This window comes from Sus scrofa, chromosome 15 (assembly GCF_054392235.1).
Source record: "Sus scrofa isolate SSC_HxYL_T2T_F1_AM1 chromosome 15, Sscrofa_HxYL_maternal_Yorkshire_Landrace_v2.0, whole genome shotgun sequence".
Lineage (NCBI taxonomy): Eukaryota > Metazoa > Chordata > Mammalia > Artiodactyla > Suidae > Sus > Sus scrofa.
Window position 1 is genome coordinate 70,548,828 of NC_139397.1, and position 25,819 is coordinate 70,574,646.

Consider the following 25,819-nt stretch of genomic DNA (forward strand, 5'->3'; position numbering starts at 1 on the left):
CCATTCTCCTTATGGTTAGATTAATTATGTTATTACTTGAATTTGAGGCAGTTTTCAAAACTTTCTCTACTGGGAAGTTTAATATATTAATAGGCCTTCAAAATGTCCACATGGCCAAGTGCCAGAGAAATGTGAAACTATCCCCAGGGCCCCAAATAGTCCAGTCTTGCTTTCAGTCGTCAAGCATACTTTGGCGTCAAATAACCCTCTTTAAAGGGCCCGGCCCTGCCGCTCACTGGTGTGTGTGCCCTTGGGGAAGTTATTGGACCTTAGCTCCTTTCTTGGTGAATGCAGAAAAAGGGAAAGCTTACCTGATGGAGTGTTAAGAGTTAAGGACTAATCAAATAACACAGTATGGGGAATGGTGTGATTCCTGGCATGTAGTGAGCATTTAGTAAATGGAAGGTGTCTATTTTTGGTGATGTTGTTATTGATATTATGCTCAGCCAGTTCTTGTGTGGGCTGGAGAAATGTCTTAGGTAGATACTAAATTATCAGTTTCCATAAAATCAGGCAGCTTCAAGAGAGAGGCAGGGTGGAGGGTGGGGAATGCGGGTGGTAAGCCCTGTACCTCTTTGTATGTTTTATTAAGTGTTGCCACAACACTTTAAGTATGTTGCAAGTCATTATAGGATAGCTAAAATATGGGGGGGGGGGACACTTGATGTGTTCTTGTCTGACCATTTGGTCTGAATGGAATGCCACTTTAATTAGCTGAAGATACGTGGTTTCTTCATTTTATATTCATCTAACTCCAGCTTTTAGTTTGACAGCCTTTAATTCAAGTCAAAGCATGCTTTTTAGTCTAGATAGACACCCACTCTTACTTCTTAGTACATAGGCCTACTTGCAGAGGGTAATTTTGTGTGTGTCTGTGCATGTTTCTTGAAAGGAAGCAGTGCTGTGTTTAGAGTTCAAGGTTCTTGATCAGAAATCTAGTTAGGCTGTGAAACTACAGTGGAATAGGTAGAAAGAGCTAATTCGTCTAGTTCTCTCTTTATGTCTGAACTTGGTGTCATAAACAGAAATGTTTGACTAGGTTTCTAGTAAAAAGCCTCTTTCCTTTGTAGAAACATTAATTGCCTGACATTTGCAATTTTACACAGAGCTCTAGAAATAGATATGGATATCTGTGCCAAAAAGATTTATATTGTGATTTGTTCTTATAACTGAGAGTATCATTTCCTATTTCCTTTCGTCATTTCTGTGCTTTCTTCTCATCTACCCACATAGGAAGAACGTTGGTGAAAAGCACAGAAACCAGTGACTTTTATATGGCTGTGGAACTTCCATGGAGAAAAGAGCATCAGAATGTACCTGGACCATCTTTTGTACCCGGCAAACCCTCCACGCTCCCAGGCATATTCTGTGACTTCAAGTGCATACGTGTTTGGGGTGCTTTCAGGGGAGGAAGCACACCTAGCCTGTAGACAAGATGGGGAGGGGCAGGGGTGGGTAAGGATGGGAGAGAATATGGAGCAAATGTTTTACAACCTGAACCTCAGAACTGTGATCCTCCAGGGAGAGCGCTACTTGAAGAAAAGAAAAAAAAAAAAAAAAAAAAAAAAAAAAGTCGAATGGCTTCTCAGGGATTTTGTTTTCCATGCACATATAAGCCATAGTTCCAGTACAGGTGGCAGTATTTAGAGCACTCAGATTTCAGTTCTGTTAAATGTGAAAGAGCGATCAACTGACCATTCATTGCTGTTCCGTAACTAGTGTAAAATATGTATATGTTTATCTTTATTTTTATAATATGCAAATACATTTAAATTTATACAGGTTGAAGCTTCTAGCGTTAGTTAACACTGGGTGCAATATTCTGATGAGAACTGTGCCAAGATGGGGCTGATTTCTTATTTTAGCATAGGACCTTTTTGTTTTTATTCTTTATTCTTTAATCCTTTGCAGATTAAAAAGAAAAAGATCTCTCTCTCTCTGCCCATGGATGAAGTGTTGGTTCATAGAGGTTGGCAGTAATCAGCAAGAACTTTAAATATATGTTTCAGGCAATGTCCCCTCCCCTCCTTTTACATAAAGATCCCTGCCTATAAACCACTGGACAAGGTAATAGGATTATTCCTTTTCTTTGCCCACTAGTGCCAGGCAGTCTTCCTTGCTCTAGGCTTTGTGATAACTGCGAATTGTCACTGGGTGATGGTGTGATGGAGGCCTGGTGTTAGGACTCTTCAGGGGAGGGGGATTACGGAATCCACAAATCCATGGAAAACCAGAGTCTTGCAATAGCTCAAGATAATCAGGAGTCAGTTCTGAAGCATATATATATAAAGAGCTCTGCTAATAAGTCTTTTTTTTTTTTTTTCTTTTTTCTTTTTAGAACAGAGTCTGTGAAATTTAGCAGAGCACTCTGAAAGCCCTCCACATCTGGTCAGACCTTAAGATAGGGCATTGCCTAATTGGAGAGCATGAGCCCACTTTGGCTATTTATAATTACAGAGCCTCTGATTGGATGGTCTACTGCCAAGAACTAGTAAAATCCTAGTTTTAAAATCTCCATAAAATGCAACTTAAAAAGCCAACCAATGAAATTGCTCTCTCTTCTTCTCCTCATCGGGGCCAAATAGCATCTGCAGCGATAGTAACACATTCCTTAAGGAATGTGCATGACTCTGTTTACATCTGCCGCCTATCCATGTTGATTGAAAATGTGTAAAACTATTTCACACCCATGTAAGGCAAGAAAAAAATGAGTCCACTGGTATTATTCTTTTATAAAGTATTGATTCTTGGAATGCCACAGTATATGAAGTCTCCATGTATTTTTACTTTTTTTTTTGGCCGTGCCTGTGGCATGTAGAAGTTCCTAGGCCGGGGATTGACCCATGCCACAGTAGTGACCTGAGCTGCTGCAGTGACAACACTGAATCCTTAACCCACTGCGCCACAAGGGAACTCCCAAAGTCGCCACATATTTTTAAAAGAAAAAAAAAAAAAAAAGAGCAAGTGGCTGCATTGCAAAAAAAAAAAAAAAAAAAAAATCACAAATTGAATTTTTGTAGATTATTTTGTGCCCCAGGAGTTAACTTCATTAACTCCAGTACCTCCAGTTAAACAAGCATGACATCTTATAAAATCAAATGGGATCAGACTATTTCCACATTTTTATACTTGAATATGACACCTCAGATTTGCGATTTCATTTTCTTTTAGAACAGTCACAAGATTAATCTGGTTAATCCTTTTGTCACAGTTCTCCTGTGCGTGTGCATGTGCGAGTGTATGTGTGTGTGTGTGAGTGTAAACTGAATGGCGACATTTAATTGCTTTATGGATCACTGAATTGTTGGGCATAAAAGTTTTTCCAATTGGCACGAGACAGTTCCTAAACTGTCAAATTAAGTGACTTTGACTAGTCTTTTGAAAAGACTCTTAAGTGTGGACTTCAGGCTAACTCCCCAGGGGACCATATTAAATGGGAAAAAAAAAAAAATGCTCCTTTGGGTGACATACCCTGCAAAGTGTTTGCTCTTAATATGAACATAGTTGCCCACATTCTTAATATCTGCTATTTTTGGACAAGTGATGTTTTGTGCTGTCATCTGAACCCTAGAGAAGCAGTGTAAGAAGAAATCTTGGTGTCACATGTATTTTAGCAAAAAGGTCATCATGATAGAGGGTCATGTGACCAAAAGCAGCTCCGGAAAAGCATAAGAACTTGCTTCAGGATTGGGGGAGGGTCAGAGATACAGAAAACACTCTGCTCTATAGGAATTTTCTTCATCTCTGCAGGAAAGTCCATTTTCTCTTTCAACACCTGGGAAGACTCAGCCAGGGAGGCTGACAGGCAATTCACGAAGCACAAGCGGTATCTTTCCAACAAAGTTTTGTCCCTTGCCTTGCAAACAAACGCCCTCCAAGTTTGTTATGGTTTCTATTCCTGCATCTTGTGGTATCAAAACCACTTCCTGGAATTGTAAAAGCGCTGCCAGAATAAATGTTTTTCCCCCTTCTAAGGAAAAAAAAAAAAAGACAGTGCTCATATATGACACTTGTGCATTGGACTCTTCTGAATGAATAAAATGGAAAGGGTTTGGTGTAATTCCTGATGGGGTGTGTGTTCTTTTTCATTGTGAATTGTAATTGTGGTTTCCTATTTAATTGTCGTAACCAGGCAGAAATTTAAAAAAAAAATTTCAAAAAGTTTAATAAAAATATAAAGAAATGGTTAAGCAGTTATATTTCCAGAGTTTAGTTATTTCTGGTTTTGGTTTTTGGTTTTTAAGTTTCAATTTTACCAGTTAGGGGATCCCTGAATTTTTCATTCTTAAGTCACTTTTGAGCCAGGGGAGGTGGATGGTGGCAGCTCTGGTTGGGGATTGAGTCCCCAGGAGGAAATGAAAGAATCTCTATTTCAAACTCTGCCTGTGTTTTCAGGCTGAAGAGTCAACTCGACTATCATCTGTCTCTTAAATCAGAACCTTTTTTTCAGATAGCTGCTTTATTCCTAAATCAAAGCTTACACATTTGCAATAGGTTTGTAAATTCCCTTTCTCTGGTCTTTCACGGCCCCAGGAGTCTGCATTTGCAGGCTGAAGGAGTTGACCCTCAATATTGGATCAGAGACTTCTGTTCCCCCTGTGCTTTTTCCAAAGGACACTTGAGAAGACAAGGAAAGGAAAAGCAACAGCAACAGCCTCTGGGGAAGGACCTGCACAGACAAGCCCTCTCCTGGGGTGCTGGGCATTGGGGCCACAGGCAAGAGAGAGCCCCCTCCATGGGGAGGGCCTCGCTGTGAGACCTCTGAGAAGGTAGGTGAAGTCCTTGGGTGCCCTGACTCCTCCCCCTGCCAGTGGAAAAGCTGAAACCACATGCTGATCTGAATTTTCAAGAGTAAGGAAACAAGAGTTGTGCCCCCAGGTTGGGCTGGCTCTGATGGCCATATCCAGGTGAAGCAGTGTCCTCAGGCTCAATGCCACCACTGACCCTCGCCTTGGAGAGAACACAAGGAACATAAACAGTCAAATTTGGGCTTCGTTTTTCTTTACCAGGAAACCTGGAGTTATTATTTTTTGCTTTTTTAGGGCAATGCCCACAACGTATGCAAGTTCCCAGGCTAGGGGTCAAATCAGAACTATAGCCACCAGCCTATGCCACAGCCACAGCCACGTGGGATCTGAGCCACGTCTGCAACCTACACCACAGCTCACAGCAACACCGGATCCCCAACCCACTGAGCGAGGCCAGGGATCGAACTTGCATCCTCATGAATACTAGTCAGATTTGTTTCTGCTGTGCCAAAATGGGAACGCCTAAATTTGGAGTTCTTTAACTTTGTTAAGCAGATCGCAGACAAGCAGATGTCCCTGGTGACTGTTAGAAATGCATTATTCATCACACACATAGACCCTTCCCTCCCAAGGCTATTTCACCAATTTAAGGGTAAGCTTTTGAAGTAGATTCCTGGTTTGTTTTGAATACACAGTGTCCCACAAGTGGTGAGTTTAAAAGCCCAACATTTCCCTTGCCCGTGACTGTCACCCAGTAGTCTTGGGCAAGTTCACCTGGCAGAACTTGCACTGTTGCACTGAGTGCGGTGGGATGGGGGAAGGGGGTGTGGAGTTCCTGGAAGCGTGTGACGCTTCGACATTATGAGGTTCGACAGCCTGAGAAAATTCACCTGGTAACAGAAACTCTATTTGAATATTTTAAATCAAGAAACATTTTCAGCTTTATACACAAGAAACAATTTAGAATGAAATGAATATTATTCTCAACACAGAGATGAACTCAGTATTTCCCCACCTGCTCCAGGAAACATTCGTGTCTCCTTAGGCATTCCTCTATAAAAGAGGCCTGAGAATGAGTAAGTTTGAGAAAGCTGCACTAAGTAAAACGAATTTTCACTGAAGGACTTGGAACTGTTTAGATGCTGATATAAATTGTGCATGTCTAAAAGGAGAACAGAAAACATTTCCACAGGTGCTGGAGTGTGGAAGGAAGGTTTTCCCCAGAGTCCACTGTGGACATCATCCGAGGCGAGTGCTTCCAAAGCACAGGACGTCAAGTGCCAATGTGACCTGGCCCTTGCCGGTGAGGCAGACAGAGCCTCAACCAGTAGAGAATCAATTCTTATGTTCTTAGGAGGCAGGATTGGCAGCTAAGCACACTCCCTCCACACTGCCTCTGTTTGAATCCTGACTCTGCTGTCTAGTTGCCTTGTGCCTCAGTTTCCTCCTGTGTGAGATGGAGAAAACCATCTGCCTCACACAGTATGATGAGTATTAAATGAGATTCTATGTGTAAAGGACTTAGGATATAGTGCCTAGTTCTGGTCATCAAATACAGCTAAGTTATTCTATTAATGTGCATAGTTATCTTTTTTTTAGAGGAAGCTGGTCTCAAGTTCTGAGTCCTTGACAATATCTAACTAAAATCTTTAACAATTCATCAAATTTACTAATTGGTTATTCGTACTACTGATAAAACATTTGCTTAATTTTTAATTTTTTTTAACCACACCTCGTGGCAGTTCCCGGGCCAGGCATTGAACCCATGCCACAGCAGTGACCATGCTGGATCTTTAACCACTGAGCCACCAGGAAACTCCTAAAACATGTGCTTTAAAAATGAATGCAGGAGTTCCTATCACGGCACAGCGGAAACGAATCCGACTAGGAACCATGAGGTTGTGGGTTCGATCCCTGGCCTCACTCAGTGGGTTAAGGATCTGGCGTTGCCGTGAGCTGTGGTGTAGCCAAATCCAACGGCTCGGATTTGGCATTGCTGTGGCTGTGGTGTAGGCCAGTAGCCAAAGCTCTGATTAGACCCCTAGCCTGGGAAGAAGCTCCATAAGCCACGGGTGCAGCCCTAAAAAGCAAAGTAAAAACAAAACAACAACAAAAAAATGAGTGCATTTAGAAAGAAATACTTCCAATGTATTAAAAATTTGTTAAGTGAATAAGTGCAGGTGGTATATAGATATGGAAAGAATAGTGACTAAATGGCAAAAATAATGAAGATAATAGGTGAGCATCTGCATTATATAATGGAGGGGACCAGTCTAATGCCACCTACAAGGAGACCAGGCAATTTCCCTGTAAGTCTGAAAGCCTCCCCCACAACTCCCTGCCACAAAAGCTTTAGGAACCATTTCCCCCAGTTATATCCCCCAGTTATAAAATTTCTAATTTCCAATATGGCTAGAAAACTGTATTAAAAGATTACAGAAGAATGATTATTATTCAAAAATGAGTATTTCTTAAATTTGAAATTTAAACTAAGTTCTGCATGCTTACATATTCCAGTGTGGCTGAACTTTCCTATAAATCCAACCAAATCCAACTGAAATCTGAATGGGAAAATTCGATTTGTGAAAACGTTAATGCAGTTTAGGAAGAAGCCCTTTTAGGTATAACACTTTTTCTGTGAATATTTTACCGAAGCCAGACGGAAAAAGTAAATTCACGTGTGTCACTCATCAGAAATCAAAGCAAAGTCTCGATAACCGATTTGGTACATGTCAAACAGAACAAATTGATTGGATTCATTTTACAGTCACTCAGGCCTTGAGAAATCACGGCATGAAATTAAGTTGGGTACAGGCCACGTGCTCAGTGAGTGTCCGGGGGTAGACGTCATGCCTGGCAACCCAACGTTACAGTCAGTCTTTTCTCCTGCTCTAAAAAGCATGTTGAGATGGCAGATGAACTTAGTGGAAATTCTCCCAGCAGAGCAAAGTGGGAGAAACTGTTTTGTTTTTAAAAAGAACCACAGAGAATTATTTAAAATCACTGGAGGAGTTCCTGTCGTGGCACAGTGGAAATGAATCTGACTAGTATCCATGAGGACACAGGTTTGATACCTGGCCTCGTGCAATGGGTTAAGGATCCGGCATTGCTGTGAGCTGTAGTGTAGGTTACAGGCATGGCTCGGATCCTGTGTTGCTGTGGCTGTGGTGTAGGCTGGCAGCTACAGCTCCAATTCGACCCCTAGCTTGGGAACCTCCATATGCCGCAGGTGTGACCCTAAATAAATAAATAAATAAATTGTAAAATCTCTGGAAATTGTGCTGAGAACATACAGCAAATGCAGAAATAGTCATTTAAGAAAAATCTATTGTATGTAAGCTCAGCCAGTGTCTGTAACCTTTGAGCCACGACCTCCTTCACTGCTCCTCCTCCGTGTTCCAGAAGTGCTTCCCTGGGCCCTCTGTTCCGCACAGATGCGGCCAAGAAGATGGAGATTCTCTCCCCTCCATTCCCTGTCTGGAGCTATGGTTTCTCCTTGGGAGACACAGGCTGCTGGTGTCTCTCATCCTCCCCAGCACTTTATTGCAGGAACTCTCTTCCAGGCAAGAGTGGCTGAGAGACGAGGGCAGGACAGACCAAGAGTTCTGGGGGCTCTGCTGTTCCCACCCCAGCTCTCAGGTCAGGTGGGGACTCCACCCCAGGAGAGGCAAGCCAGGAAGACAAGGGGCGACCTCCAGGAAGCCCAGCAGACAAGCCAGGATGACCTCCCTCAGCACCCACTTGCAGAGCAGAGGTGTCACCCTCAAAAAAAGAGAGTCCCCACCCTCAGTTCCAGTGCAAGGGTACAGGGTTTGCCCAGGGGAAAGGTGGCCCATAAAGATGAAGACCTCCACAGCTTCAGCTGAGGAGCCTGACTTTCTCTGGGACAGAGCCCGGAGAACTGCATGCCAAAGGGTGCTGTCAGAAGCAATGGAGATTTGGTGGAGGGCAGTGAAGGGGGCCAGTAGCCCCATGATGCAAGTAAAACAGCAGAGCACCCAGGAGTTTAACAGAACCCGGAAAAAGCCAGGGAGTGTCCTCCTTGGATCACAGGCAATTCTGGAGGTACTTAGGCTGCACCACTCAGGAGTAATCAGAACAGGACGTGGGGCGGACCTCAAAGCATCCCCAAGCCACATACAAGCCCATCCTCATGGGGCAGAAGCTTAACAGGCACAAGGAGCTCAAACATAACCTCTGAGCAAAAACTGAACAGCAAGCTACTCCAACCCAGTAACTGCTCCTAGGAAGCCAGGTTTGTAACTAAAATCACACATATCTGGGAGCCTGGAAGACTGCAGGTCCATGACAGAGACCTCTCTGGAGTGATCAGAGAGGGAACTCAAGCTGCTAGTCCTTGGCTGAATGTGGAGCCTGAAGTGTGACAGCCACCTACAAGTTAGACACACATCCAACAGTAAAGGGTAAAAAATCTAACTGGAGTTACCATCATGGCTCAATGGAAACGAATCTGACTAGCATCCATGAGGATGCAGATTTGATCCCTGGCCTCGCTTAGTGGGTTAAGGATCCAGCAATGCTGTGATGTAGGTCGCAGATGTGGCTCGGATCTGGTGTTGCTGTGGCTCTGGTGTAGGCCGGTAGCTGCAGCTCCGATTCACCTCTAGCTTGGGAACCTCCATATGCTGTGGGTGCGGCCCTAAAAAAAAAAAAAAGACAAAAAGACCAAAAGAAAAAAATCTAACTGATGAAGGGGCTGAAGCACAACTTTTGACAGTCAGTGACTTAGGCAGAGCCGGAGTAATCCCTTGGAAGCCAGGCCAAAAGGTAAGAATAAGGGGAAGATCTAAGCACAGACATGAAAGAGCCCCCAGTAAAGGAAATTCTGTTAAGTAATGATAAAGACTGCACAAAGGCATACATCTCCTTTCTTCTCTTTACTAGTTTAAAACAACTGTACAAAACAATATATACATAATATGTATTGCTGGTTCTATAAGGTAAAAATAGCACAAAGGAGGTGGGTGGAACGAAGCTGCACTGGAATAAGGAATGACACCAGATGGAAACTGAAATCCAAAGGAAGAAATGAAGTGAGACAAAAGGATAAGTCGGAAAGCTTTTATAACAAAAGTTATAGTGTATACTTCTTTCTTCTAACAGCTTCTTTAAAAGGCAGGTTATACAAAGTGATAACTATAACCATGTATGTATTGTAACATGTGGATGTAATATGTATAAGAACAGCACAGAAAAGTTTCATGGCAAGGGAGGTTGGAGCAAACGTTCTGTATTTCACTGAAACTAAGCCAATATAAATCTGAAGTAGATTCTGGTAAGTTAACATCTTTATTGTAAGATTTAGAGCACTCTTTTAAAAAGGAGTGCATATCAAAAATATATTTAAGAAACCTTATTCCTAAGAATTCCTTTATTAGGAATTAAAATGTTATATGAGAAAATAGCCACTTAATGCAAAAGAGAAGCAAAAATGGGATGAAATATAATAGAGAAAATCAGTACGGCAGACACACATCTAACGACATCATTAATACTAAATCTGAATGGACCAAACTCAACCACAAGACAGATGTCTGACTGGATTGAAAATTATGCTTTGAGGAGTTCCCGTCTCTCGTGACTCAGTGGAAACAAATCCAACTAGTATCTCTGAGGATGTGGGTTCAATTCCTGGCTCACCTCAGTGGGTTAAGGATCTGGCACTGCCATGAGCTATGGTGTAGGTTGCAGATGCATCTTGGATCCTGAATTGCTTTGGCTGTGGCGTAGGCTGTCGGCTGCAGCTCTGATTCAACCCCTAGCCTGGGAACTTCCATTTGTGATGGGTGAGGCCCTAAAAGCAAAATTTAAAAAAAGAAATGCTTTCTACAAGAGGCAGATTTTAATTTAAAGATACAAATAGATGGAAAGTAACAGGATGGAAAAATGATATGCCAGGCAAACAAACAATAATCATAATAAAATGGGAGTGGCTATACTAATATCAGACAAAATGGACATTAAAATAAAATGTTACTTGAAACAAAGAGGCACCTTTCATTATGAAAAAGGATCAATTCATGAAGCAGGAAAGGAAATTTGAGACATGCACAAAATATAAAGATTAAATAACACAGTGCTAAATAACCAATGGCCAAAGAAGAAAACAAAGGAAATTGGAAAATGCTTTAAGACAAATGAAAATGAAAACAACATATGGAAAGTTATGAGATGTGGCTCAGGCAGTATACACAGTTATAAATGCCCATATTAAAAAATAAATAAATCAATAACCTAAACTTCACTTCCACAAGATAGAAAAAGAAAAGCAAACTAAACCCAAAACAAGCAGAAGGAAGGAAATAATAGCAGAAATAGATGAAATAGAGAAGAAGATAAAATCAACAAAACCAAAAGCTGGTCCTTTGGAAAGTTTAACAAAATTGACAAACCTTTAGCAAGACTGATCAAGGAAAGTTCAAATTTGAGAAAAGACTCAAATTACTAAAACCTTAATAAAAGAGGGAACATCATTACTGACCTCACAGAAATAAAAAGGGTTGAAAGGGAACACCATGAACAATTCTTTGCCTACAACTTAAAACAAAATGGGCAAATTCCTATAGACACAAATTACCAAAGATAACTCAAGAAGGAATAGGAAATCTGACTAGATCTACATCAAGAAAAGGGATTGACTCGGTAATTTCAAAAATTCCCACAAAGACAAGGACCCGATGGCCTCACCAAACATTATACCAAATCTTAAAATAACTAATACTAAAAACCCTTCCCAAATCCTTCCAAAAAATAGAAGAGCAGTCTTATGCTGCAAACAATATCATCAATAAAGTGAAAAGACAACCCAGAATAGGAGAAAATATTTGCAAATAATACGTCTGTTAATGGACTTCTATCCAGAATACATAAAGAACTCTTAAAACTCAATAGTAAAAGATAAACCCAATTTAAAAATGGAGAGGATTCGAATAGATACTTCTCCAAAGAACGTGTGCAAGTAGTCAATAAGTAGATGAAAAGATCCTCAATATCACTGACTATGGGAGAAATACAACCCAAAATCTCAGGTACCACTTCACACCCATCACGATGGCCATGATAATAAATAAAAGATGACAAGGGTTGACAATGATGTGGAGAAACTGGAACTCACACATTGCTGGTGAAATGGTAAAGACACTTTGGCAACAAGTTTGGCAGTTCTTCAGAATGCTAAACATAGAGTGACCTATGAGTTAACTTGGAGTGGAGGAGTGGACCATTCATAATAAACGCACACGTCCATCCAAAAGCTTGTCAACAAATGTTTATGGGAGCACAATTCATAACAGCCAAAAAGTGGAAACAACCCAAATGTACATCTACTGAGGAATGAATAACTATAATTTGGTATATCCATACAATGGAAAATCATCTGGCAATAAAAAGAAACCAAGGACTGCTGCAAGCAATCATTTGGAGGAATCTTAATGGTATGTAAAAGATGCCAGTCACAAAAGAGCCCATATCTTATGGTTCCATTTCTTCTTTGTTTGTTTGTTTCTTTATAGCTGCACTGGCAGTCTATGGAAGTTCCTAGGCCAGGGATTAAATCCAAACCCCAGTTGTGACCTATGCTGGATCATTTAACCTATTGCACTGGGCCAGGGATTGAACCCATACCTCTAAGGCAACGTGAGCCACTGCAGTCAGGTTCTTAACCCACTGAACCACAGCAAGGAGCCTCTATATAGCTCCATTTATATGAAATATCCAGAATAGGCAAATATGTAGAGGTTGCTTAGGGCTGGAGGGAGGAGGGATAGGAAATGACTGCTAGCGGGTACAGGGTTTCTTTTGGAGGAGTGTATTAGGGTCCTTTAGAGAAGAGAACCAGTAGCATTGTACTGGAATGTGGTTTATTATAAGAAAGTGGCTCATGTGATTATGGAGGCTGGCAAGTCCGAAATCCATAGAGCCAGTGTCGCAGTTTGAAGGCCATCCGGCTGGAGAATTCTTTCCTATTCTAGGGCCAGTCAGTCTTTTGTTCTACTCTGGCCCTCAACTGATTACACGAGGCCCACCCACACAAAGGAAGGCAAGCTCTGTTACGAAAGTGGAGGGCGTGGGCTTCCATGAGAACAAAGGCAGAGTGTGATGGAGCCAAACTGAGAATGGAGTGGTGAGTCTTTCAAATAAAGACACGAACTAGAATAAAAGAAAATATTTGGGGGCACGGAGTTTTAAGGCAGCCAGCCAGTGGCAGAGTAGAGTCTGGGGACGTGAAAGGATATAGAGCCAGCAGCCTATGCCCTGATAAAAGCCTTCCAGGATGTTTTGCCTACTGGATACAGTTCCAATTTCTTGTCAACTGGCATAAATCTAAGGTCACCCTATTCCCTCTACAGAGCTTCTGGAGACAATCAGTGCAACCACACACAATTCTAAGGGAAACACCTGGGCCCACGTTGCCTGGTGCCCCTCTGCCAGTCCAACATCACTAGTTGAAGTAGCTATGAGCGTCTGTGTGCCAAAACTGTCCAGGCCAACCAGATTCCTGCTGGAAATGGGAAAGACTGCGTGCCACTGTGATCTGGAGAGCGGGGTCAGGCGGGTGGTCACGGCCACTTCCAAACCAAAGTTAAGATGGAGCACAGACCTGGCTGGAGCAGAGGAAGCTGGCTGAACACCGCAGAAAAGCATGCCAGGGCCACACCCCCTGTGACTGGGTCTGGAGACAATCAGGGACCCTGGTTCCAAATCAAATAAATTCTTGTTCCAGACCAAAATATATTCTTAAAGTGACACACTTCCGTGAGCCCCACCCATCCCTGGAGATAACTAGAATGGATCCCTGCATTTGTACCCATAGTACCTGGTGGCAGCAGGAACCCCTTCCTTGGAACTCCTTTACTCATTCATGGGCACTCACATGCCAGCTGTTGTGTGGGGCACTGGAGATTCAGCACTAGCTAAGGCAGCCCAGGCCTCTGCATGGAGCTGATTTATTCACACTGGATCACCCTCCTCCAGCCCCCTGCCCTGAGCTCCCACACCCCCAGCAACTCGCCTTTGACTCACACTGAAAAAGGTTCCTCTCCATAGAAATCCCTTCACCTGCAAAATGCCGCCCCCTCCTTGCAGCCTCCCAGGATCTCTCAGGCAAAATTAATTCCCCTCTCTTAGTACTTCTGTGACCATCATGGCACTCCTGCCATCCTGTGTCCAAGTTCAAGTTATTTTCATACCTCTCTTACCTTCAAGAACTTGAACTCCTGGAGAGCAGGAACTGGGCCTGATTCCTATGGCTGAACCTTCCCCATGGGATCCCTCCAATGCATATTGGTTAAACCAAACTACATGCAACCTATGAGGAGCTGGGGAGAGAGAAAGTGAGGAGGACACACACCCTTTCCTTATTCTCAGCTTCCACATCCAAGTACGTGGTCAGAGTCCCCCACTGTCACCCTATCTCCTAGCATAAAATTAACATAGCGACGTGTCTATAGAGACTTAGGTGCAGCTGCCTTCCTCCAAGTCCAAATTATCCTGAGCTCAAAGACAAGCTAGTTGCTTTTCAGCCCTGGCATGTGGTCAGTACTGCCCAGCTAGGAAAAGGCATAATGAAATACTTTCAAAGGCTCTGAACTGGCAAAACTGTGTTTATACAATTACATGCAAACGAGCTAATGGGATGGCATTGCTGAGGTTTAATGGTGCTGGGTCAGGAAATTACCATTCCCTGCTTAAATGTTTCACTGCAGACTGATACACATCTCATCAGAAAAGACTCTTGATTTGGAGCTATTCCTTCATGCATGGGGAGGGGGCTTGCAATAAATAAGGGGGTAGGGAAGTGAGTTCTTAAGTGAATTTTATTTCCTCCTGAGAGATGCATATGAAGGCAAGTGGATTTCTGTCAGCATCTGGGCTGCACCAGGAAATTCCACTAACTATGTGCAGGTGGCAGCAGCATAAATAATAAGGGATGCCTTCTCATGTGTCCAGGCTTCTCTCTGCCAAAGCCCACTAACCTGGCCAAATCCATGGGCATGGGCCAATGGATATAGCTAACACAATATCAGAGCCCTGAGCTTGCAATCAGGAGGCCTGGTTAAAAACCTAGAGAGCTGAGAGTTCCCGTGGTGGCTCAGTGGTAACGAACCCAACTAGTATCCATGAGGATGTAGGTTCGATCCCTGGCCTCTCTCAGTGGGTTAAAGACCTGGCATTGCTGTGAGCTGTGTTGTCGGTCACAGACGTGGCTCAAATCTGGCATTGCTGTAGCTGCGGCATAGGCTTGCAGCTGCAGCTCCAATTCAACCCCCTAACCTGGGAACTTGCATATGATGCACATGCAGCCCTAAAAAACAAACAAACAAACAAAAACAAACCTAGAGTTCCCCTAACTAGCCACGGGATCTGGAGCGTGTCACCGGGCTTCTTTAGCCTTAAATGGCTCATCTGTACACTCAACTGTTGGTGAAGGTTCCTTCCCCAGCTTGAGTTGGATCTATGCCAATTCATTCCACTGTTGTCCCATGACTCGAAAATTACTGGAGCCAACCCATCCACATGTTAAGGTCACGGTTCTAACTGCACTGATCCACACACATGCTCTGACCTGGTTCTCTGTGGAACTAATCCTGCATCTATCATGCAGCAGCCTAAGCTAATGGGGTTTGGCTGGGGCTGTGACAATGTGCCTTGTGCTCATACACACAATTGGGGCACAGCCTCTAGAACTACTGTCTCCTTAGCTACAGTGACTAAGAGGCAGTTAACGAACCAATTCATGACATCACTGGCCTTCCTGGATTTTATCATGGTGTTATTTGGAAACTCAAGTGAAAAGAACCAAATGTTCAAGTTCTTAAGGGGAGAGGCTGGATGAGTGATCCATTTTCTGTGCAAGGGTGATCCCATATAAAAATGAGGTGGCCATTCAACACAGAGGAAAACAGTAAATCTGGCTTCACTGGAAATGTTCACACCCTGGGGCCCCTCTAGAATGCTGTTCTTGGAACCCAAAGTTTTAAAACCTGGACAGACTAGACTATGTGAGGCATTTCTGAGGCCAAACTCCCCATACAGAATCCAAAACAGACTTGTATGTACAAGTCTTTAATATACAGATGTTAAAGAAGTTGCTAAGAAGGATCATATCAGTAAACACCTAATTTTTGACATTTTGTGTCATCGGCTCTGTGAAAATTCCCCCAGAATGTGCTTTTCAAGTTTGCCTCTTTGCACTCACATGCTGAGGTCATGGTAGTAGAAGCTGTACCACTCTGGAGAGCAATTAGGAATAGCTATCAAAAGCCATCAATGTGAGGTCAACAGGCACTTGAAAAGATGCTCATCATCACTATTAGAGAAATGCAAATCAAAACTACAATGAGGTACCACCTCACGCTGGTCAGAATGGCCATCATTAAAAGATTGCAAATGATACATGCTAAAGAGGGTGTGGAGAAAAGGGAACCCTCCTACATTGTTGGTGGGAATGTAAATTGGCAGCCACTATGGAGAACAGTATGGAGGTTCCTCAAAAAACTAAACATTGAACTACCATATGATCCAGCAATCCCACTCCTGGGCATATACCCAGACAAAACTCAATTCAAAAAGACAGACGCATATGTTCATAGCAGCACGAGTCACAATAGCCAAAACATGGAAACAACCTAAATGTCTATTGACAGATAAATGGATAAGGAAGACTTAGAGTATATATACAGTGAAATATATATATATATATATATATATATTCAGCCATAAAAAAGAATGGAATAATGCCATGTGCAGCAACATGGATGGACTTAGAGATTATTATAGTAAGCAAAGTAGGTTAGAAAGAGGACAAATACTATATGATGTCACTTATATCTAGAATATAAAATAAGACAAATAAATTTATCTATGAAAGAGAAATAGACTCGCAGACATAGAGAATAGATTTGTGGTTGCGAAGGGGTAGGTGGGTGAAGGACGGAAGGATTGGGAATTTAGAATTAGCAGAAGCAAACTAGTATATATAAAATGGATGAACAACGAGGTTCTACTGTGTAGCACAGGGAACCATATCCAATATCCTGTGATAAATCATAATGGGAAATAATATATATGTGTAACTAACACTTTGCTATACGGCAGAAATTAATGCAACATTGTAAGTCAAGTATACTTCAATAAAATGTTCTTAAAATCAATGTGTCCAAATTCTATCCAATTATTAAGAATCTATCCCAACATCATAGAGATATAGTCAAAGATCTGTGTGTAAGAATGTTTCTAGCAAAAATTTAAAGGAACAGTGGGGGAAATGATTCAGTATGATGGGAAATGTCATTAAAATGATACTTAAGGAGTTCCCATTGTCACTTAGCAGAAACGAATCTGACTACTAGTATCCATCCAAGAGGACATGGGTTTGATCCCTGGCCTTGCTCAGTGGGTTAAGGATCCAGCATTGCCATGAGCTGTGGTGCTGGTCACACACGTGGCTTGGATCTGGTGTTGCTGTGGCTGTGGTGTAGGCCACCTGCTACAGCTCCAATTCAACTCCTAGCCTGGGAACCTCCGTATGCCGTGGGTGCAGCCCTAAAAAGACAAAAAAAAAAAAAAATGATGCTTAAGAATGTTTTATAATAATACTAAAAAATTTTGCTACAATTCTAAGGGGAAAATAGGTCACAAGTTTTATATGTAACGTTTTTCCAACACTTGTGAGAAAAAAAATACACAGGCAAAAAGTGTCAGACAAAATGCTAACCAATTACTTCAGATTTGAGGAGGTGGGTGATTTTTTTTCTCTCTCTTCTTTCCAAATTACCCACAATAAGCTTTACCTTGAAATTATAATATCATTACCAAAAAACACATGTCCCTTAGGTGACCACCTCCTCCCTCACTGGAGATCTCTTTGTCCCCCTGTTCATCACACCACAGCTTTCTCCCTATAGACACAATGAAAACAAGAAAAACAAAGCCACAGAATTCACTTTTGCAAGAATCATCAAGGTTAGCATGCACCCAAACCATAACACATTTGATAAGATGCCCAGAGGAGAATTCCACCCCGCTTCCATGCATTCCTGCCCAAGACATGTAGCATGAATCTCATCATGAAGAAGTATCAACAAACCCCAAACTCTTTTAAAGGGTAGCTGGCCTGGACTATCCCAAGATGTCAAAAGCCAGACAAGAAGGGCTGAAGAACCACCCAGATCAAAGGACACCAAAGAGAAGTTCCCCTGTGGTGCAGGGGGTTAAGGATTTGGCATTGTCACTGCAGAGGCAGTGGACGATCCTTGGCCTGGGAACGTCTACAGTTTCAAAAAAATAAGCCAAAAAAATAACTAAATAAAAGGACACCAACCATAAGTGATGCAGGATTACATCCTCGACCAGAATTTTTCTATTGCTAAAAGAGCAATAAGTAAACAATTGATGAATTGAAATAAATTCTGCATATTAAATATTACAACAGTTTCATCATTAGTCTTCTGATTCTGTTAGGTCTAGCATGGATATCTATAAGACAGTTTTTAGGGAATACATGCAGACATTCTTTAGGGGGCATCAGTTTGCAACACACCATCAGATGGTGCAGAAAAAAATAATATACATATGAGAGAGAATGCAAATGTGTTAATAGTTGGGAAATCTGGGTGACAGGCATACTGGAATTCTTTATTCTATTTTTAATAACTTTTCTGTAAACCTGCAACTATTTCAAAATAAATGGTAGAGATAGTGAGAAAAAAAGAAAAATTGTCTTCTCTCTTTCTCAACTTCTCTCTCCCTGCCTCTTGTCTCTCTCTCCCATCCCACAAACCCACACACAGAAACATGTCTAAAGGAAGTGTAGCAAAAGCATTAATAGCATTTATATCTAGACAGTGGGGCATTACGTTTAAAATTAGTCTTGCAAAGACAATAAAAGCAAAAATAAACAAGCGGAGCTATAACAATTTAAAATGCTTCTACATAACAAAGGAAACCAAGTGAATGGAAAACAATGAAATAAAGAAGCTGCCTCCTGAACAGGAGAAAGTATTTACAAGTCATATATCTGATAAGGGATTGATTTCCAAAATATACAAAGAACTCATATAACTCGATAGCAAAAAACCAATCTGATTAAAAACCGCGCAGAGGATCTGAATAGGCATTTTTCCGAAAAAGATATACAGACAGTCAACAGGTACATGAAATGTGTTCAACATCGTTAATTACTAGGAAAACGCAAATCAAAATCACAGTGAGGTACCATCTCACACCTGTAGGAATGTCTATCATCACAAAGACAAGAAATAACAAGTGTTAGCAAGGACGTGGAGAAAATACTGCCATTGTGAACTATTGCTGGGAATGTAAACTGGTAAAGCTGCTATGCAAAACAACATGAAGGTTCCCCCCAAAATTAAAAATATAACTACCATATGATCCAGCAATTCCACTTCTGTGCATTTATCCAAAGGAAAGAGACACTAAGCAGTAAAGATACATGCACTCTTATGTTCACTGCAGCATTGTTTACAATAGCCAAGATATGGAAGCAACCTTAGTGTCCACCTATGGACAGATGGATAAAAAAATATATATGTATATATGCAATGGAATGTTATATACCATGCACATGTATATATGCAATAGAATATTATTCAGCCTTAAAGAAGGAAATACTGCCACTTGTTTTTTTTGTTGTTTTTTTTTTGTCTTTTTTTTCCTTTTCTAGGGCAGCTCCCACATGGAGGTTCCCAGGCTAGGGGTCGAATTGGAGCTGTAGAGGCCAGCCTACGCCAGAGCCACAGCAACGCAGGATCTGAGCCACATCTACAACCCACACCACAGCTCACGGCAATGCTAGATCCTTAACCCACTGAGCAAGGCCAGGGACCGAATCCACAACCTCATGATTCCTAGTTGGATCCGTTAACCACTGTGCCACGACCGGAACTCCAATACTGCTACTTGTGATGAACATGGTTTGACATGCATGAACCTTGAAGGCATTATACAAAGTGACATAAGACCAAGAAAGAGAAATGCTGTATTTTCTCATTTACATGTGGAATCTTAAAAAACAAAAACAGAGGGTAGAATACTGACTGCCAAGAGCTAGGAGGTGGGGGAAATGGGAGAGGTTGGTCAAAGGGCATAAACTTCTTGTTATGAGATGAATCAGCTCCCAGGATCTAATGTTCAGTATGGTGACTACAGATAACAATACCGTTTAGTACACTTGAAAGTTGTTAAGAAAGTAGACCTTAAAGGTTTTCATCATCATGTCGACAACAACAAAAAGGTAATTATGGGAGGCAAAGGATGTGCCAACTAACCTGATTGTGGTAAACGTTTTGCAGTATATACGTGTATCAAGTAATCATGCTATACCCCTTAAACACACACAATGTATGTCAGTTACATTTCAATAAAGCTGAGGGGGGGAAATAATAATAAAATCAACCTTTTTATGCTTTTATGTTTCACACATAATCAACCACCGATATGTATTTATTCTCATCATATACATACATTTACAACTTTAAAATGGGCCACCAAGGGCTGTGGCTGTGATCTGCCCTGAGGGCCCCTCTGCAGTGTCAGTTGGCTTGTCTGTATCACGACTCTCCCCACACAGTTACACCCACGTGGGCTCCACCAGCAGCTGTGGCTGGGCCAAAACTGGCCTCAATGGGATGGTGATAGTAAGACAGCTGTACTCTCAAGTGACTTGAAGTGTCACATGTCTTTCCCCTGAGGCCATGAGTATACCGTATGACGGAAGAAACTAAAAATGGCAATGTGCATACTCTTTGGTGTAGAAACACCCTGTCACTTTCTGGGAGCTGAAGAGTTCCAGAAAGATGAAGGTGGAGATTGTCTACGTGGTTAACGTGTCTCTGATTTTTTTTAAAGCAAATTATTACTTGTTACGGATTTATAGTACACGTCATCTTAATCTCTGGGTGTCTTGGAGAACCACCCAAGTTCTTTCCCCATTAGTTATAGTTTTAAAAATAAATTTTAAAGTAGCACTTATCACAGTGCTGGGCATATCTCATAGAGAACCAATAAATACTCTTCTGATGAACTGATCAAAAAATGAATCCAAAAGGTGTGAATGACTGGCATGAGAAGAAAACTTTGCAGTCCGGGTTTTAAGGTTTGGATTATGCAATAGGTTTGACAGTTTCTGACCAATTTATTTAACAATTTTCCAGTCTGTGCCAGTTGACTGTGGCCTCAGTGGGTCACTGAGTTTGCCTCTGGCTGCAGGCAGGAACAGGTCACACACTGGGATCTCAGCAGGCAGGCTGTACGCCAACATTCTGCAAAACGTCCAGAAAGGGCTTTCACAACTTAATGCTGAAAGGCACCCTAAAGTTTATATCACTGAAAATTCAGCCTTAATAGATCAACCTCTTCATCCCACAAAGCTAGGTCTTCAATTTGTGATTTTAGAAAGAGAGACATGTTCAATTCTAGACTCTTTTCATTCGTTTCTGTCCCTATGAGGGATGATTCTCTGAATTTATTCTCAAAGTCTGCAACCATTTAAATATGGAGACAAATGCTTAACCCACTCATTAGAGGAATTAGACATGGATTTTCTTCTAACCTGCTTTTTGAGCAGCCTCTTGGTTGGACTCAGACAACCCAAGATATACTTTTGTGTAAAACATCATGCTCTTTGAGAAAACCTAACTGATTTTCTGTTTACAAAATATTTCAGAAATCAAGGTAAAAGCCTTTAGAACTAAACCTTGGAAATTTTAATTTCCAAATATTAAGAAAGAAATGTATGACAGTAAACATGTATTATTCTGTCTTGACATCTGGCATTGTGATTAGTTTCTTTCCAGAAAATAACTTTAAATCATGATGTGAAGTTAAATGTAAAAATCTAACAAGAGAGGAAAATGGCTTCAGGATCTTAGAATTCAAAAGTGTCTCTGCTGTTTGCATCAACATTCCTTCTCTCATGAGTATTCATAATTCCATCACATTTCAGTCATCAAACAGCCAACACATAGAGCTACCTAAGGTGACATTTGTACTGATTTAATACTTACAATAATCTTGCAAAGAAGGTACTATTATATTCTTTTTACAGATAGACAGCAAGAGTCAATTGCCTGAAGTAAATAAGTAATCAAAGGCAAAGCACAGTTCCAATCCTCTGACCTGACTAAAGGGTACAAAATTTTAGCAATTGCATTTTACCATATGTCTGATTATTATCAGAGGCAAATTGGGAGAGGGTAAAATTAAGGTATTGGGCAATAATCTTAATGGTAGCTAACTCTGACCAATCCTCAGAGGTCAAATTTCTGGGGTACCAAATTCCTCTTTGAGGAAAGTAGCAAAAGGGGGTGGGTTTATCACGTTCTGCGAGAGTTTTGCATTCTGCTGAGCTGCATCGTGGTTGCAGTCAGCAATTGCTGTATTCCCTTCAGCTGTCTTGTACTCCTTTAGCCCCCTCCTGTTGAGAGTTTTGCGGTATGCTGCGCCACCTGGTGGATACTGTAAGCAACTACCCCTTTTTTAAGCATACATACATCACACTGTCCTGCTGCGCTTTGCGGTCTACTGCGCCACCTGGTGGTTATTGTTAGGAATTACTCTATTCTCTTCATCTGTCTTGCAAGTCTTCGCCCTATCCAGCTGTTTTTGCATTCAACTGCGCCACCTGGTGGATGCTGTTAGCACTTACTCTATTCCTTTCAGCTCTCCTGTACGTCTTTGTCCTGTCCTGCTGAGTTTTGCGTTCAACTGCACCACCTGGTGGATGCTGTTAGCAATTACCCTATTCTCGTCTTGTACTCTGCCCTGTGTTCTGCTGCGCCACCTGGTGGTTACAGTTAGCAAGTGATTTATAATCACTTTAGCTGTCTTGTATACTATTTATTGCCCTGTCCTTCTGAGTTTTGAGTTCTGCTGCACCACCCTGTAGTTGCAGTTAGCAATTACTATATTCCCTTCAGATGTCTTTTACATGCTTGCCTTGAGATTTGTATTCTGTTTTGCCACCTGGTAGTTGCTGTTAACATTTACTGTATTCCTTTCAGCTGTCCTATATTTCTTTGCCCTGTCCTGAATTTTGCATTCTACTGTGCCACCTGGAGGTTGCACCTAGTAATTACTCTATCCCCTTCAGCCATCTTGTACATGCTTCCCTGAGTTTTGTATTCTGCTGCACCACCTGGTGGTTACAGTTAGCAACTGCTATATTTCCCACAGCCTTGTACTTAACTTGCCCTGTCTGGCTGAGAGTTCTACATTCTACTGACAGCTGGTGGTTGCCATTAGCAATTTCTATTCTTTTCGGCTCTTTTGCACTTCTTTGTCTTGTCCTATTGAGTTCTGTGCTTTACTGTGCCACCTGGCGCTTGCAGTTAGCAACTGCTATATTCCCTTTATTTTGTACATGAATGCCTTGAGTTTTGTATTCTACCCGCCACCTTGTAGTTACTGCAATTGCTATATTCTCTGCAGTAATCTTGTACTTTTCTACCTGCCCTGCTGAGATCGCTGTGCCACCTTGTGGTTGCAGTTAGCAATTACTCTATCCCCTTCTGCTCTCTTGTGCATGCTAGCCCTGAGATTTGTATTCTCCTGTGCCCCTGCTGGTTACAGTAAGGAATTGCTATATTCCCTTCAGCTGTCTCATATTGCTTGCCCTGTCTTGCTGAATTTCACATTCTACTGCACCACCTGGTGGTTGCTGTCAGCAATTACTCTATTCCTTTCAGCTGCCTTGTATTTCTTTGCCCTTTTCTGCTGAGTTTTGTGTTCTGCTGTGCCATGTGGTGGTTGCAGTCAGCAGTTATTCCCTTCAGCTGTTTTTCACATGCTTGCATGAGTTCCATATTCTGCTGTGCTACCTGGTGGTTACAGTTAGCAATTGCTATAGTCCCTGAAGCTGTATTATAATTGCTTACCCTGTCTGAGAGTTTTGCATTAACTGTACCACTTGGTGGATGCTGTTAGCAATTACTCTGCTGAATTTTGCTGTGCCACCTGGTGGTTGCAGTTAAGAAATGCTTTATTCCCTACCGCTCTTCTGCTTGTTCTCTCTGGCTGAGAGTTTCGTGTTCTACTGCACCACCTGCTGTTTGTAGTTAGCAACTGCTATATTCTCCACAGCTGTCTTCCACTTTTTTTTTTTTTTTTTTTTTGGTCTTTTTGCCATTTCTTGGGCTGCTCCCACGGCATACGGAGGTTCCCAGGCTAAGGGTTGAACTGGAGTTGTGGCCACCAGCCTACATGGGATCCCAGCCGCATCTGCAGCCTACACCACAGCTCACGGCAATGCTGGATCCTTAACCCACTGAGCAAGGGCAGGGATTGAACCCGCAACCTCATGGTTCCTAGTCGGATTCGTTAACCACTGAGCTACGACGGGAACTCCTGTTTTGCACTTTTTTGCTCTTGTTCTATACAGTTTTGCATTTTGCTATGCCACCTGGTAGGGAAATTACTATCTTCCCTGCAGCTGTCTTGTACATCTTTGTCTATACTGATGTTTTGCATTCTATTGCACCACCTGATGGTTCCTGTTAGCAATTCCTATATTTCGTTCAACAGTATTGTACTTGCTTGCCCTGTGTGGCTGACACTTTGCATTCTGCTGTGCCATCTGGTGGTTGCTCTTAGCAACTGCTATATTCCATCTAACAGTCTTGTACTTGCTTGCCCTGTCTAGCTGAGGGTTTTGCATTCTACTGTGCCACCTGTGGTTGCTGTTGGCAACTGCTATATTCCTTGAAGCTGTCTTGTACTTATTTTGCCCTGTCCTGCTGAGTTTTGCATTTTTTTTTGTGCTACCCTGTAGTTGGAGTTAGCAATTGCACTATTCCCTGCAGTTTTCTTGTACATCTTTGTCCTGTCTTGCTGCATTTTGTGTTGTACTGTGTCACCTGATGGTTGCTATTAGCAACTGCTATATTTCCTTCAGCTGTCCTGTACTTGTGCTTCAAAGTCCTTCTCAGATAGAGAACTTTCTTTACCCACTGTCCTTTTCAGCTGCTAATTAGGTTTCCAGTGAGTAACTTTAACTCTTTAATTTACAATCTCCCATTCTAAGGCCTTTAGGATAAATTCCCTAGCCTTGGGCCAAAGGCCACTTGACTAACATATTAGCAGGATTTTTGTATTCCATGGAGATTACTCCTCCCAAACTTCAGAGTAGCTGGGAGGTTCTCCAGTCCTGGCTTATAAATGTTAATCAGAATATCCACATCCTAAAAAAATCCCAAAGTTAAATTGGAGGATTTTCAGCTGAACTATAGGGTGCTGAACAGAGGATTGTATGTTCAGGAGGCAGAAATCATGACCGATGATGCTGGAAACCAGGCTGTGGACAGCTCTTGATGGTCTTGATTACCAGACAGGCAGGAAATGCAGACTTCATGTAGTTGGTTATAAAATATAAGACCTTTGATGTTTTTAAGTAAAAGAGAAAGTTAGATCCATGACTAAAGTAGTTATCTAAGCTTTGTTGGGCACATGTCCCAAATGTGGGCTTATTTCCTCCTTAGGAACATGGGATAACTCAAGCTCCTCATCTACAAATGGTAAATGTGTGGGCATTTTTAGCAAGAGATAAAGAGTGTTGCTCACTACACTAACCACTTCTGTAAAGTCCTGCCCTGTGAAATGAACAACTATTTACTGATGAAAGAAGAGGAAAAAGCGATATAAGCAAAGGGAAAGCAAAAAATACTAAAAAGAAAATTCCCAATTAAAAAGAAAAAAGAGAATATAGAGGACCAGGAACAAAAGAGGGGGAAGGGGAGAGGAAGGGGACAAGACCTGGGGGCAGTGAGGTTCTCCCCAAAGCCAAGGTGAAAGACAACTTGAAACTGGGCAGCAGGAATGGAAAAAAAAAAGGGGGATCTGTAGAAAGAGAGCTGATAGGTTTTACTGCTGTGGAGTTTGGGGAGCTGGATAGTTTTTTAAACACTCCTAGAAAGTGTCTTGATAAAACACCACACAAGAATTAAAGGTCCCTACCCTTTAATTACTACCCTATCTAGTAATTTTACCTCTACAAGTTTATCCCAAGATAACCACAGGAGAGCATAAAATATGTGTAA

At 41.8% G+C, this 25,819-nt stretch overlaps 1 protein-coding gene and 2 long non-coding RNA genes across 16 annotated transcripts in view; 1 reads left to right on the forward strand and 2 right to left on the reverse strand.

Moving 5' to 3' along the window:
* The window catches only part of MFHAS1 (multifunctional ROCO family signaling regulator 1), a 95,832-nt gene extending 91,639 nt beyond the window's left edge, over window positions 1-4,193 (forward strand). For 2 of the 6 annotated variants that reach the window (XM_085000196.1, XM_085000199.1), the window contains one exon: window positions 1,234-2,540. Coding sequence is in view for 1 of the 6 variants with exons in the window: in XM_021075967.2 (XP_020931626.1) it covers window positions 1,234-1,267 (34 nt within the window). In the remaining 5 variants the exon portion in view is untranslated. Of the gene's footprint in view, window positions 1-1,233 lie in introns of all 6 variants that reach the window. The other 4 variants (XM_021075967.2, XM_085000195.1, XM_085000198.1 and 1 more) reach the window with 4 other exon arrangements.
* Window positions 1-25,819, reverse strand: part of LOC102160389 (uncharacterized) — a 96,589-nt gene that overhangs the window by 23,135 nt on the left and 47,635 nt on the right. The window lies entirely within an intron of this gene.
* Window positions 2,978-12,731, reverse strand: LOC146395903 (uncharacterized). Its single transcript, XR_014829986.1, has 2 exons — window positions 6,819-12,731; window positions 2,978-5,074 (listed from the first exon to the last, which is right to left on the reverse strand). It is a non-coding gene; the product is annotated as an uncharacterized LOC146395903 (long non-coding RNA).